The sequence below is a fragment of the Aptenodytes patagonicus genome, chromosome 6, assembly GCF_965638725.1.
Source record: "Aptenodytes patagonicus chromosome 6, bAptPat1.pri.cur, whole genome shotgun sequence".
NCBI classification, from domain to species: Eukaryota; Metazoa; Chordata; class Aves; order Sphenisciformes; family Spheniscidae; genus Aptenodytes; species Aptenodytes patagonicus.
In genome coordinates, this window is record NC_134954.1 from 43,341,462 (window position 1) to 43,357,541 (window position 16,080).

General features: G+C 39.4%; 1 protein-coding gene across 2 annotated transcripts in view; it reads right to left on the reverse strand.

Moving 5' to 3' along the window:
- The window catches only part of PGAP1 (post-GPI attachment to proteins inositol deacylase 1), a 48,058-nt gene that overhangs the window by 23,284 nt on the left and 8,694 nt on the right, over nucleotides 1–16,080 (reverse strand). For both annotated transcript variants that reach the window (XM_076342276.1, XM_076342274.1), the window contains exons 4-16: nucleotides 15,842–16,013; nucleotides 14,041–14,201; nucleotides 12,363–12,415; nucleotides 12,120–12,186; nucleotides 10,549–10,654; nucleotides 5,985–6,040; nucleotides 5,827–5,910; nucleotides 4,012–4,061; nucleotides 2,564–2,615; nucleotides 2,243–2,320; nucleotides 715–790; nucleotides 354–427; nucleotides 214–265 (exon numbers count right to left, since the gene is read on the reverse strand). In XM_076342276.1, coding sequence (XP_076198391.1) covers nucleotides 214–265; nucleotides 354–427; nucleotides 715–790; nucleotides 2,243–2,320; nucleotides 2,564–2,615; nucleotides 4,012–4,061; nucleotides 5,827–5,910; nucleotides 5,985–6,040; nucleotides 10,549–10,654; nucleotides 12,120–12,186; nucleotides 12,363–12,415; nucleotides 14,041–14,201; nucleotides 15,842–16,013 — 1,081 coding nt within the window. The remainder of the gene's footprint in view (nucleotides 1–213; nucleotides 266–353; nucleotides 428–714; nucleotides 791–2,242; nucleotides 2,321–2,563; nucleotides 2,616–4,011; nucleotides 4,062–5,826; nucleotides 5,911–5,984; nucleotides 6,041–10,548; nucleotides 10,655–12,119; nucleotides 12,187–12,362; nucleotides 12,416–14,040; nucleotides 14,202–15,841; nucleotides 16,014–16,080) is intronic.

A 16,080-nucleotide genomic window follows, 5' to 3' on the forward strand; every position in this document is an offset into this window, starting at 1 on the left:
ACCAAACATATGAGGACTAATTCCACATTTTCTTTGAGCTATCCTTAAAAAAAGTAGAAAGGGAGAGATATTAGCAGAGACATTTGAGCAGATTATAATAGTACTGCCTAAACCCCATTGCATGAGAGGACTTTTGTTTCCACCAGCTTCAGTCTTGAGAATTTTCAACAAGCTTTGTTTTATAAATTTATTCTTTGTAAGACTTATATTTACCTTTGAGTGACTGGCAGTGGCTCTCTATATAAATTTTGAAAGCTTGATATATCTAGAACATTAAAAAAAAAAAAAGAAAAATCACTTACATTCTCCAAACGGTGGTTACATTAGCTTCAAAAATTAAGTAGTATTCTTACTTGGTTAAAGTGCTGGATCTGTACATTGTAAAGTAAGCCAGTTGAATTTAACAGAATTTTGCTTGAAGAAAGCCCTGTAGAATACACATTATTTTCACATATTAGATAAAATTATTTGAGAACTTGCTACATCTTCAGATATTCTTTTTTCCCCCTAAGGAGACTTATGTGCTTCTATATGTTAGTCAAAAACCCGACATTTTTTTATTCTTTGTCTGTTACTAACAAAAGCAGTATTAATGTTAGTAAAAACAAATCCCCCAAAACCTCCTGACCATTGGAATTTTTAAGCAAATTTATTATCCAAATGTTAGTAATATTAGTTTTCCATTTTTTTCCAAAAGTAATATGCTATACTTACCAAATGAAAAAAGATGTGTTACAGGAAGCTGTACTGTTCTGGAATCCTCTTTGAAGAATTCACAGTCCAAAGTATACTGCAATTCAGGATATTAATTACAGATCTAAACAGAGCACAAGACTATAAAGCCTTTGCACTTGCCAAATTCCATTCACAGGCTCAGGCAGAGTCCAGGACACAAATACTGAAAAGCCACCTCTCCACAATCCACTGATAGGGACTGGCAGGTGGTTTGTTCCTGTACACAGCAGCACAAGTTTGGGTAGCTTAAGCATGACTTCCAGGTTACTCTAGCTCTCACCCACTTGCAACAGCCTTCAAAAGGCTATTCAAACAGCTGAGAATGACTAGAATGCAGTTCACATCCCTCCTTCTCAGGTACATCTTTTTTTGGGGGGGTGATGCAAAGGAGAGTGACTTGTCCAAACTCTGGATACAATTTCCTAAGCAAAAAGAACCTTTAGTTTGTTTCCTGAAGTTCAATCATGCAAAAGCAAAGCAAAGTATCCAGCAGGTATGAATTGTACCATCTCTAATAAGTATTTAATTCACTTGAAAATTATTTTCCATCCCATTGTAAATCCAGCATTTGTTTACTTTTTAAAAGCAGTTTCCGAGATTTAACACTGGACTACAACTTAGCAGGTTACATTTCACAAGTGATCTATCTTTGCTTATCCAGAACGTTGTGTATTACTAATTTAACTGCAAGATGTCTCTGTCACAACTATCTGAAGACACACTCACATAGGCGAGCGTTATAATCACTTCAGCTGTGAATAATTTCTTGGATCATGGATTATTATACCACAGATGCAGAGACTGTATTTGTGTTGCAGAAAGGAATGTCAGATCTACTTAGACTTTAAATTCAAGTTCAGTGTTCTGCCATTTTCAGGACTAACTAGAAACGCCTGCCAGACCCAGCTAGGTAATACACAAAGTCTGCTTAGATTCACTGCAAGTGTTCCTCTTACTGGGATCCTGAGAGGCCTTGATACAAAAATATCCAACTCATCTGTGAGATTCAGAACTATCAAACTCTGCACAACTCAGTCTACCACACTACTTGTGGTCTCAGAGCTTGCAGAGGTATCTGTACCGCGCTCCCCAGAATCCATATGTGGTGTCTTCAATTATCTACGGCATTCTCCACTACCCTGGATAAGAGAACTGACTGTTCAAAAAGATAAATACTCAGGAATGCAATCAGAATATTAAGAAAAACAAGGAAGAATAACATTAGAATCTCCAGCAAGAACTCTAAGAAGTGGTTTGAGAACTGCTGCTTTGTATGTTTCAAGTACTATTCATGCCTTGCATTTGGTATTTTATCAAACAAAAATATTTCTGAGCTTACAGAAGATAACGAAGTTACCTTCAAACCACACTGGAGTGTGGGTCTATAGTTTCTCAAAGTAACTTTGCACATATTTAATATATTTCCTTTTCCTTCTGTCATAGCATCTGAAAGCTACGAACATACTAAGCAAGTAATTTCTGCATTTCTTTTTTTTTTTTTTTTTACCTTATTGCCAACTGTGGGTGGTACCTGAATGACAACGTGGGACAAAGAAGGATAGTCCTGAAGTTTCAGTATTACAACCTTAAAAAAAAAAAAAGGGGGAAGAGAAAAAAAAAATAAAAGAAAGAAAGAAAAAGAGAAGCCATTACTGAACATAACCCTTAGCTTGCCCCTTGACAGTTCCCAGATGTCCACCTCTCGTACCCCTTCCTCTGGAATATAACTGCATGCTCCATTGCTGTAAACAGAACAGATCCTTCTCCCATGACATGCAACTACCCCACGAAGCGCCTCTCCCTCCTACAAGTTATATACAATACTTACCTTGGTGGTTGGAAGCAACTCAGCTCTCCAGGATAAATCAGTAGCTTCCAGGCTGTAAAAATTCATGCGTATTAAAGGATGAGCATATTCATTATGCAGGCACTACGTTATGACAGTGGATTAACATACCAGCTTTTCTCTCTATATATATATGGATTCACATGATTTTAAATTGAGAACAAGTTTGGGTCTACTGCAGTTAGCTACCATAGTAATTTATCAAACTATAATCATTTCAGATGCTGCAAATCTTGTTTTTGCAAAAACAAGTTAAGCAAAGTTCTAACTTTGTCATACACAAAACATTCAGCAGTTATTAGCCATGCAAATTCAGATACATAATGAAACCTCTTAATGAGCTAAAACAGCACTGACATTGAATTAACACACAGTTTTATTAGCATCTTTTAAACATCAAAAGTTTAAGAGGGAACATCTAAAACATACCATATAAACAAAAAATTTTGTTAGCTGCTGCAGAGCTTGCAGCAGTTCTAAAATGGTGTGTACTTATATTAAGTTAACACACTGAACTGCAACACATTCATTCAGTCATTTTAAGTTATGATTTTTAGAATACCAGGATACTTCTGTTTCTCTAAATAGTGTTACACGACCTCAGGACACAGTCTGCAGCAAAAACACTATTATTAGATGAGGTTTTAGGTAGCAGTCCTGAACTAGGCTAACCTGCACTTGATGCTGATCAAAGGTTATACAAAGGAGTAACAGCCAACTTCTCCTTGGATCAGGAAAAAGTAATTATGACATCCTGCTATCAGCTGGAGGCAAGACTCTGTGGCTACACACCTCAGCACAGATCCCAGAACAGATAAATACTATGCTAGCTCAATTCCACCTGGAGGCTCTCCCTAATCTGAAGGGTAGATTGAATTTACTTTGAGCTTACTTTGCAAATGTAAGCTAAGCCAGTGTTTTAAATCCATTTTGTAACTGTTATAATGACCTGATTCAAATAATCACTAAGTCACCCACATTTCTAAATGTTTTTCATATGACAACAGCAATTTTGGCATAAGAAAAAAATAAAAGAGATGCTTCAATCCACTCTTCTGAAGGCTTTGAGTGACATTTGATGTCTTCTGTCATGGGATTCTAAAGAGATGCTCCAAAACACACACAATTTAGGAATCCAGCACAGCATGTAGAGCAACAGGAGCAGCTTTTCACTGCTATGAAGGTCAAAAATATAGCTTAAAGAAGAAAAACTTCACCTATTTTATTCTGCATTCATGCAGTAATTTTGAGAAAACCTATTCTTTCCTGTTTTCTTGGTGATACAGAAAGCATGAATTATTCACAGTAAGAATTTTACTTTTCTTCCCAATCTCTTCCTTCCTAAGGAGGAGGATATTTTATATTCTTTAAATTCACATGTAGTCTCACAAGATCCATTTGAATAAAGAACAGGAACTGTTTATACTCACCACATCGATGAATTACTGTTCACACAGCCATAAATCCAGCTACTTGTGTCCTGTAAAGTCAATACCATAAAATAGTATGTTATCTATGTGTGACTGTATTTATAAATATATTAAAAATAGCAATTCTTTACTCCAAACAATGCAGGATTTAATGCTGATAATCTTCTCAAAAATTTCTATATGCTGCTTCAGTACACCAGATGTCAGCAACTGTTCTAAAAATCCTCCGATAGCAGAACCTTGGTGCAATTAACTTACTAAAAAGAGGAACAAACTTCCATCTCCATCTCCATCTCACTCCTTTTCTATTGTGTCTGCAGCAGCTGTCACTATAGTGACCAAACTCTTCTAAGGATGTCAAATGCTGAAGTGTCAAAGCGAAGATGATGATAAATACAGTCTCTCTCAGATTTCCTCTATTATTTAGAATGAAAGATATGCACCAACTTTTTTTTCTTCATTTCACAGTCAGACTTCTGTGTTAACAGTAAGTGATATCCTCCATTAAAAGTCTGATATCATAATCTTGGAATTACAATTACAAGAATGGAAAGATGAAGCATAAGAGTGAAAAGTGGGGGTTATGGGACCCATTTTAAATAACTTCCATTTGCCACCTTTTCTAGTTATGAATCAGTACATTTTCTAAAAACAAATACAAGGTTAAGCAAGCAAACTTTCATAATTTCTCTTAAAAAAAAATCTGCCTTACATAGGATGTAAAAATTCAATTTTATTAGAGTTTCATCTTTTCTAACTAAAAGAAACGTCTCAAGGTACTATCCTAAGTAGTCGAGGAATACTTTAGATTTTTAATGTTGTACTGCTCCCCGCCTCGAGAATTTAAGTGTTCTGAAGCGATAGCACCACGATGCAAGTATCTCAGACATTGTTCTGTACCTTCTCCTCCTCAAGCAGTACGAGTCCTGTCTTTAAGACAGGACTATTATAACAAAGGCAAAAGTTACCCTATTAAAGCACAACTAAGATCGCAACAAATGTGTAAATATTGAAGGTGCTACTGGGAAGGACAATTAGAAAAGCACCGAGAATATACAATCTTTTTTTACAATGGTGTACAAACCTCTTCTTTGGTAAGGGGAGGAGTGGCAACAGGGACAGGCAGGATGGAACGGGAAAGCATCTCAATTTCCTTGCCACTAATCTAAAATACTCACATAATTCTGAAAAGCATATTTATCCATCTCCAGTTTGCCAAGAGATTACATTCTTTCCTTTCAAAAAATATTTTTTAAAAAATTTCAAAAAAATTTTGCCTGAATTTGTGTCCTGAGCTAAAAATATAAGAAAAGCATGTTATCGCCTCTCCTCTCAATAGAGGAGACAACTGAGAAGGTGCTGTTTTCTCATCTGGCTTCCATTCGCTTCCACTGCTCAGTGGAAGCCTTTCAGGCTCACTTAAATTTTATTATGGGAAAGCAAACCTATAGACAGCTTTCCCAAATTAGAAGTATGGCTGAATCCTGGCAGCACTAAAAATAACTTCTTCATTCAAAACCATCAATACAGAACTGCACTAAATTAAAGGAGAAAGTAATCTGGGGCTAACCATAAGAGTGTCAAAAATAAAACATTTGAGGTTCAGGTGGCATTGAAGGTTTCAGATCTTGAACACTAAGTGTGACACGCTAAAACAGGAAGTACATTTAACACAATGTATTAGGCTGTGAATGTAAACGGATGTCGGTAATTTCAACAACTGTTCATTAGACTGTCTTAAAACTGCAGCAAATCTAAATTAAAAAAATACAGCTTTATAAACAAACTCCAGACACTAAAGAAGTATTTTCTCACCAACATACTGTTTTCACAGTAAACATGACTGTATGATTTTCTGTGGCTTGCAAGAGGAAATGTGAAATATTTTCCATCAGAATCCTTAAAAGAAAAAAAAAATTGCTCATTAGTAAAAAAACCATAAAAACACAATGAGGAAAAAAAACGTTACTTACATTGTAAAGTGAGTAAGTCCATTTTGAGGCTTTGACTGTAATCCACACGAAAGCTCCTAAAAATAAATATGTTTTTATAGGCCATACTGCAGGAACTATTATCCTTATTTCCAATATCTTATTTTTTACTTGTCTCCAAGGTCTTATCTCTTATCTGTAAATGGCCGTAAACTTTATAAGCTTTAATCAACACTCAGGATTGCCACTGCTTAGAATTACATGCAACAGTTATCACCAGTTTCACAGGAAACAGCAAAACCCTAGGATCCAATTACTACATATTAATTGTAAAATAAAACCCCTATGGATCTTGAAACAAAGCTCTCAAGGCAACAAAACAAATAAGAAACTGAATGATACTAATGTAATTACAGGGTAAGTGACTGATTAAAGCTGAGGCAACATTAGAAACAGCCCCAGTCTTTGTTCCTGTCAGCCTTTTAAGAAAACTAATACAGAAACTTGTGTAGAAGCAAGTCAACGATGAAGTGAGTAACACTTACAAGAAAAGAGCAGCAGTTTAAAGATGTGTCGGAGAAAAAGAATAAGACAGAATAATGAAGAGATCAGAGATACAAACAATGCAAATTGTCACTCTTCAGAAGGGACAGGCAAGGAAGGAGAGGCGGTGGGGTGGCTCTGTACATTAGGGAGTGTTTCGATCGTCTAGAGCTCAACGATCGTGATGATGATACAGTCGAGTGTATGTATGGGCAAGTGTATGTATGGGCAAGGATGAGGGGGGGAAGGCCAACAAGGCAGATATCCTGCTTGGGAGTCTGTTATAGACCACCCAACCAGGATGAAGGGGCGGATGAAGCATTCTACAAGCGGCTGGCAGAAGTCTCACAATCACTAGCCCTTGTTCTCGTGGGGGACTTCAACTTCCCGGATGTCTGCTGGAAATACAACACGGCAGAGAGGAAACAGTCTAGGAGGTTCCTGGAGTGCGTGGAAGAAAACTTCCTGACGCAGCTGGTTAAGTGAGCCTACCAGGGGAGGTGCCTCGCTCAACCTGCTGTTCACAAACAGAGAAGGACTGGTGGGAGATGTGGTGGTCGGAGGCCGTCTTGGGCTTAGCGACCATGAAATGGTAGAATTCTCGATTCTCAGTGAAGTAAGGAGGGGGGCCAGCAAAACCGCAACCATGGACTTCCGGAGGGCGGACTTTGGCCTGTTCAGGACGCTGGTTGAGAGAGTCCCTTGGGAGACGGTCCTGAAGGGCAAAAGGGGTCCAGGAAAGCTGGACATTCTTCAAGAAGGAAGTCTTAAAGGCGCAGGAGCAGGCTGTCCCCGTACACCATAAGAAGAATGGGCGGAGAAGACAACTGGCCTGGCTGAACGGGAAGCTCTTGCTGGGACTCAGGAAAAAAAGGAGAGTTTACCGCTTGTGGAAGAAGGGGCAGGCGACTCAAGAAGAGTACAGGGATCTCGTTAGGTCGTGCAGAGAGGAAATGAGAAAGGCAAAAGCCCAGCTAGAACGCAATCTGGCCGCTGTCGTTAAAGACAACAAAAAATGTTTTTACAAATATATTAATGACAAAAAGAGAGCCAAGGAGAATCTCCATCCTTTATTGGATGCGGGGGGGAACATTGTCACCAAGGATGAGGAAAAGGCTGAGGTACTTAATGCCTTCTTTGCCTCAGTCTTTAACAGGCAGACCAGTTATCGTCAGAGCATTCATCCCCCCGAGCTGGAAGACAGGGACGGGGAGCAGGATGAACCCCCCATAATCCAAGAGGAAGCAGTTAACAACCTGCTATGCCACCTGGACACTCACAAGTCTTTGGAGCTTGATGGGATCCACCTGAGAGTGCTGAGGGAGCTGGTGGAGGAGCTTGCCAAGCCACTCTCCATCATTTATCAGCAGTCCTGGTTAACGGGGGAGGTCCTGGACAACTGGAGGCTTACCAATGTGACATCCATCTACAAGAAGGGCTGGAAGAAGGATCCGGGGAACTACAGGCCCGTCAGCCTGACCTCGGTGCCAGGGAAGATTATGGAGCGGTTCATCTTGAGGGCACACACAAGGCATGTGCAAGACAACCAGGGGATCAGGCCCAGCCAGCATGGGTTCATGAAAGGCAGGTCCTGCTTGACCAACCTGATCTCCTTCTATGACCAGGTGACCCGCCTAGTGGATGAGGGAAAGGCTGTGGATGTGGTCTACCTGGACTTCAGTAAGGCCTTTGAAGACAGCCTTCAGAAGGCTGTCTCCACAGCATTCTCCTAGAGAAGCTGGCGGCTCATGGCTTAGACAGGTGGACTCTGCGCTGGGTCAAAAACTGGCTGGATGGCCGGGCCCAGAGAGTTGTGGTGAATGGAGTTCAATCCAGTTGGCGGCCGGTCACAAGCAGGGTTCCCCAGGGCTCAGTTTTGGGGCCAGTTCTGTTCAATATCTTTATCAATGATCTGGATGAGGGGATCGAGTGCACCCTCAGTAAGTTTGCAGACGACACCAAGTTGGGCAGGAGCGTTGATCTGCTCGAGGGTAGGAAGGCTCTGCAGAGGGACCTGGACAGGCTGGATCGATGGGCCGAGGCCAACTGTATCAGATTCAACAAGGCCAAGTGCCGGGTCCTGCACTTCGGCCACAACAACCCCATGCAACACTACAGCCTTGGGGAAGAGGGGCTGGAAAGCTGCCTGGCGGAAAAGGACCTGGGGGTGTTGGTTGACAGCTGGCTGAACGTGAGCCGGCAGTGTGCCCAGGTGGCCAAGAAGGCCAATGGCATCCTGGCCTGTATCAGAAATAGTGTGGCCAGCAGGAGTAGGGAAGGGATCGTGCCCCTGTACTCGGCACTGGTGAGGCCACACCTCAAATACTGTGTTCAGTTTTGGGCCCCTCACTACAAGAAGGACGTTGAGGTGCTGGAGCGTGTCCAGAGAAGGGCAACGAGGCTGGTGAGGGGTCTGGAGAACAAGTCTTATGAGGAGCGGCTGAGGGAACTGGGGTTGTTTAGCCTGGAGAAAAGGAGGCTGAGGAGAGACCTCATCGCTCTCTACAACTACCTGAAAGGAGGTTGTAGCAAGGTGGGTGTTGGTCTCTTCTCCCAAGTAACAAGCGATAGGACGAGAGGAAATGGCTTCAAGTTGCACCAAGCGAGGTTTAGATTAGACATGAGGAAAAATTTCTTTACTGAAAGAGTGGTGAAACATTGGAACAGGCTGCCCAGGGGAGTGGTTGAGTCCCCATCCCTGGAGGTATTTAAAAGACGAGTAGATGAGGCACTTAGGGACATGGTTTAGTGGGCATGATGGTGTTGGGTTGACGGTTGGACTCGATCTTAGAGGTCTTTTCCAACCTTAATGATTCTATGATTCTAAGATTAATATCTTTCTTCTACGTAACTAGAGTAAAAAGTTCATCACAGAAATTTAGCTAAGTGTCAAGAGGTCACCACAAATAGGAAGATGCAAACACGAAATCCAATTTAAACATTCTTCCTTATTGCTAAAAACTGACCCCAAAAAAGACAAACAAAAAAAAACCCCACATCAGTTCCACAACCTCTTTGGGCACCTGTTCCAGTGTTTGACCACCCTCCTGGTAAAGTACTTTCTCCTAGTATCTAATTGGAATTTCTTTTGTTGTAACTGGACTCTACTGCCTATTGTGTTATCACTGTGCACCTTTGAGAAAAATCTAGCTTCACCTTCTCTCCAATCTTTCATTAAGTGGTTGAAGACAACAACAGCATCCCCTTTAGCATTCTCTTTACGGTGAAAAAACCCAGTTCACTCATCCTCTCTCCCCCATGTCCTATGCACCAGGAGCTAACCATTTTGGTGGTCCTCTGCTCCATACTCACTTCAGTATATGTCAATGCCTAAATGCCTTCTTATACCAGCGTTACCAAAACTGGACACCAAAGTTCAAGCTACCTTAGTACTTCTGCAATAGCTTACATTAACACAATTCCTGAAATAAAATGGTTTTCATAAAATGGTTCAGCCCACTTCAGAAAAACTAGGAATACAGCTGTGCCCTGCAAAAGTTCTGTATAGTTCCCACGACTCCATGCAGTCAAAATTTCTCACCTTTAACTATGCATTCTTAGCAGTTACAAGGAAACCATTAACGTTCAGTCCATTTTACTCTGCCATGTCGTGAAAAAAAGGAAGTCACTGATGAAGCAGATCTGAATATTCACGATTTCCATGAGTAGCACAAAACTAACACAACGGCTCTACAACACCCATACTATCCCTCTTGCAAGCATGGGATGTAAGTGTAGATTAGACTGTACTTTTGACATCCAGCTATTCCCAATTTCTGAGATTGTCTACTGGTGTAAATATGACTCCCTGGTGTAAATATGACTCCTGTTCATCCTCCAGAATCTAAGCCATATAAGAGTGACAGATTTTTGCTCCTACCGCTTTTAACCTCTTTAGTGCTGAAACCACACAGAAGCCGATAGTTTAGGTCTATAACCCATATATCATTTTAGCAATGTCTGAAGAAGGACAAAAATGTATTCCAGAAGTTTGTTAGTGAGAAGATTAACTATTAACAAAGGAGTATCATTGAATCCTGTTCAAAGGAAAACTGCTGCACACCTGTGAGTTCCGTAAAAGCTTCAGGATTTTCCTCAAATATCTTTGCAGGGTGTCTCACAAAGTGGTGATTCAGTACAGACATTCTCTTCTTTGGATCCTCAGTTATCTAAAAATAGAGCATATTGTCAAATTTTATTTTATGAATCTGTGATTTACAATCATCACATGATCATAGCTAGCAATACAGTTTTGGGGAGGAGAGGCAGGAGAGGTTGTTAGAAGACATGGTACACTTTCTATTCTAAATTCAGTAATCCAAACAAAGTGCCATCAATAGTCAATCACTGCGATACAGAAAGTCTACACATATTATAAAGCATAGCTAAAACTTTTAGGATTTTTATATCCTTGCCTACTCTTACCGCAAGAAAACCATTCTATTAAACCTTCTTTGTAGACATACATGCATTCTTCCTGAAATAACACATTTATGCCAGAGTTTAGGAAAAATTCTCACATTTATATTTACTAGTCTGAGTTCACAAATCCAGCTCACTACATCCCGTCTTAATATTTCAAGCATCCAAATAGCTGTAGAGCTACATTAGGATTCGCTTTTGTTTGGCATTGGGGTTTTTTGTTTGTTTCAGTTTTTTTCTTTTGATTTTTTTTTTTTTCAAAATCAGATTTCCAGGACTTATTTTTGTCTGTTCAGCTTTTCAAAATTGTGGCCATTAGAACTGATTTCTGAAAAGTTTTACCCTCCAGCATACTGCCAGTCAACTCCAGAACAACTGTACCCCCTTTTTGTCTCTCTAAATCACACGTTAAAGTGAGTACAACTAAGAAACTAGATAAGTCTGCCCCAAACAGCCACAAAAAAACCACCTGGAAGCCTTCCTCTTCTATGTCTGGGGCTCTGCTCTTACGTATTTTCATCTTCTTGGACCTTAATTCCAATTCATGTTTATTGCTACATAACATTTCAGAAAGAGAACAGAGTACAATGGGAGATTTCTCCAACAGTTTTCATAAAGTAAGATGCAGGATATTTATTTAGAAAAGCAATAAATAATGGTAGCTAGAGGTAAACTAATATGCTAGTATTTTACTTGCATTCTATTTTTGTAAGTGCTATTTGCAAAAGAACACCACAAACGTGCTGGCCACTATGATGACAACAGATGGGGAAGTTTGAGAAGTATTATGTCTGAGTTAAACTATCACAGTTTTTCACCCTTTGTATACTAGTCAGAGAAGGTGACTCGAACACACATTGAGAGGTTACGTTCAAAGCTACACAGCTAGCAAAATCTATCCTGGTGCAAGGTCAACTAAACCTGCTGCATTATGGAAGAAAACTTCAGTCCACACCCCAGCTATAAAGCATCAAGCAGTCAATAATAAAACCTGAGTTAACACCTAATTATTTCTGACACATTGGTCAAACAACACAAAGCCACGGGATTTTTCAGTGTCTGGTACAAAACAGCAACAGTTTTCTCAGTATGACTTAGAATAATCAAAAAGGAGTTTTCTGTATAATAGGGTGATATTCGTGCTGATTAAGCATTCTGGGATGGAATAAGAAAGTGTGAAGGGGAAATATACAGGAGATCACATATACAAACCTGTCTTGTATTTTCATCTATGAGATCAAAAAAAGCCCTAATGGTAGCCAGGATCAATTCTTTGCACCTAGAAGACAGAGTAAGTAAAATTAAATCTAGAAAGGGAATATCCAGGGGAATAAAAGTGGTCAGAAGAGACATCATAATAATACTATGCTGAAGTTAAATTATTGTATAATGTGATAACAGTAGAGAACAGAGGGATGAACGGTCAGTCAGTTAACCTTTGTTCCATTAGCTTACCACACTATGGAGAGATGGTCTGTTGAGGCCCAAGCTCTAGGCACAGCTGAGCTCTGTTTGGGGAAGGAAAAAAAGTTAAGATTTTGTTAGTAGTCAACATTTTAAAATTCTAAGCAAGCCTTTCCCCTCCTTATTTAAACATATTTGTGCAATTATTAAAAAGAATAGTATTTCTCTTAAGAGTTTCAGGGACTAGGGTACAATAGAATGACTTCTTCAGTCAAAAATCTTATAAGGGCTGAAGCTCTTGTAAAACAGGACTTGTAAAACAAAATTACTGAGTTATCTGTTAGATAGCAGAGACTAATGGTGAAAGGGCAAATAACGGTGTGGAGGAAAATTACCAAAAATTTCTTCAAAGACTGCTTCTATGACTAATCTTACTATTTTAATAAGTGATCCTGGCACATGAGAATAGAAGCATGCCAATGAAAGCTGCTGCTGAAAAAGCAAGGGCATCCTCAACAGAAAGGAGCATCAGAACAGCACGCAGAAAGAACTGGGCAATCTGAAGCTATTCATTTGTATAAATGCATTGCATGTATTGCATTTTAGGGACTAATAATATCAAAAACGCCTCCCATAAACGGAGCTCATCACCTAGCTGTACAACTTGATTCAAGTAAGCTATGAACTATTAATACATTACAGTATTAGTACAGCCAGGAAGAAAAAAACAAACCAAACAACAACAAAACAACCCCCAAAAGAAAACAAAAACCCCAAAACCCACAAATCAAAAAACAAAAAAAACATGAGAAAGAACTGGTACCACTACACGAGATCTCATGCAAAATTCTGGTCACCAACACTCAAGAGAAATGAAAGTAGAGCAGATGCAGAGAACGGTTACTAGGACAAAGGGAATGCAGAGTTAATCTTCTTAACCTAGCAGAATCAGAGCTGAGACTATTTATAGACAGCTTTCTGTACAATGGACAGGGAGGTAAACACCAAGGGAATGACAACTATTTCAGATAACATTTCAGGTTGATGTCAGAACAGATGCATTTAAAAGCTGGCTTGCGCAGTAAATGGAAGTGAGAAATTACAAATTCTCTTCCTACTGAGGAGTGTTTTCCAGCTTCTTCCATGTTGGGAACAGGTTGACGGTGGGGGGATGGAATCACAAACCTAACTGCTTCTACAATGTTGCTTGACTAATTTTGGAAGGAGATAGATGCCTGCAAAAGCAGAAGACTGGACTTGATGATCCAGTAGATCCTTTCTATTCCTAAGTTCTTTGAAAAACAATAAATACAAAAAGATGGCTCAAAGCCAAAGCTGTCTTTTTCTACTCAAACCAGCAGTCTACTCCTATACTGCGCATCTGTCAGTCTCCACATACACATCTCTTGTAAAAACACAGGAAAATAAAACCTGAGTTCTGAAACTAAAAAGGTGCAAGAAGGTGGCGAGAAGACACAGTACAAAGTGGTAGATGATTCAAATCCACCCCAACACATCGTCTTCCAGTGGACACTCATTTATAGTACATCAACTATTTATGATTTTATAACTGTACACTATCTACTTTGTGTTTTCACATGCAGTATTTTCATATTTAGTCATACTATGCTGCACATATAGACTATAATTAGACACCGATACATGCATTACATAAATAGCTATCTAACATAGCTCCATGCAAAATCAAAAAAATAGTTTGCTTTTTTACCACAACAGATAAGGCACTGTCATGTTGACTCAATCTTGGTAGAAAAGCCAGTCCTGAACGAACTTGGTAATCTCTGAATCCTCCCGCCACAGAAAGGGTAGTTAAATTTCTTAAATCTTGGGCCTTTAGAATCCAATGATTGTTTACAGCTGTATAAAAATCTATAAAATATATTAAAATCAATCACAATTTCCCCATAAGTCTATTTGGTATACAAAAAAAGATACAGAAACATTTCACTAGAAGTTTCTGTAAGCCCCCCTAGAGGCATTCAAGCTCCAATTATCACTTTTGATTCATATAAGGAAAGAAAATTATTGTTTAACCCCAAGGAGGTAGCAGTTGGCAAAGACAGACACACTTACACTTTCTGTATCAGCTGAGCACATATATTGTTTAAGTAGTGTCATGGTTTAACCCCAGTCAGCAACCAAGCACCACACAGCCGCTTACTCACCCTCCCCCCCGCAGTGGGATGGGGGAGAGAATTGGAAGGGCAAAAGTAAGAAGACTTGTGGGTTGAGATAAAGACAGTTTAATAATTGCTTAATAATAAATAATAAATAGTAATAAATTGTAATTAAAAGGAAAACAACAACAGAGAGAGAGGAACAAAACCCAGGAAAAACAAGCGATGCAACCGCTCACCACCCGCCGACCAACACCCAGCCAGTCCCCAGGCAGCGGTCACAGCCCCCCGGCCAACTCCCCCCAGCTTTATATACTGAGCATGACGTCATATGGTATGGAATGTCCCTTTGGCCAGTTTGGGTCAGCTGTCCTGGCTATACTTCCTCCCAGCTCTTGTACACCTCCTTGCATGCAGAGCATGGGAAGCTGAAAAGTCCTTGACTAGTGTAAGCACTACTTAGCAACAACTAAAACATCAGTGTGTTATCACATTATTCTCATGCTAAATCCAAAACACAGCATTACACCAGCTACTAGGACAAAAATTAAGTCTATCCCAGCCAAAACCAGGATGAGTAGCAAACCACAGATTTATTTTAAGGACAGCCACAGTCCAGAAACAGTCAGCAAGGAAGAAGCATTGCATTGCAATCAATTGTAGGAGGGAGAATTAATACAAGCACAATAAATCAAATTCTGCAGCTAAAGATAATCTATTCCTCTCGGGTGCCACAGAGAATAATGAAAATAAGTGTCCATTCCCTTTCCTTCACCAGTTTCCTCAATATCTACATGTAGCAGCACAATTATCAGAGCACATATTTCATCGGTATAGTTTAGTCAAATCTAGCTTTTCAAGAAGTGTATAGTACATGCATAATGATTACACTTCATTTTTTATGCCACAGTTATTTAGGTGAGCAGAAAATATGATCTTTTATGTAAATATATATAAAATATGTAATTGTATCTATATTCAATATTCTCACCCCCCCAACCTTTGGGCATGACAAACATTAAATTTAGCAACTCTATTTCGGCAATTCATTTGATAAAGAAAGCCATTACAGAGGTCAAGTTTTACAAAAAAGAAAGGAAAAGTGTCATTCGCTGGAGAGCTTACAAATTTAGTAACATGCTCTGCAACTTACTAAAATTACAAATTATTGAGAGCTCCAGGCCCTGCACAGAAGCTCAAGTACACATAATCCATTTTATATATCTTACTTTCTCTCTGTATCCTAGTGCTTTCACACAACCACCTGAGTAACAAAGGAATAGATTAATCACAGTAAACAAAACAGCACGTTTTGCTGTTGATTTGCAAGAATCAATGCTTGAGAGGATCAATAAAGAAATACAATGTAATTAGATAACCTGCAATACTTACCGGTAAGATATTTGTCTAAAGGCATTACAGGTGCAACATGAGGTGTGGCTTGTGTAATGAGGAGGTTTATAAGTTCAGGCTTAAAATTCTTCAGAGTAAGCAATGCTCTTGCAACAAGACCACCCATGGAATGACCTACTATTGCAACACTGGTCGGTGCAAATTCTCGATCCTTAAGCAAAAAAGCAAAGAGTAATTAGACACATCAAAAACATTGAACATTGAACTATGGTTATCAG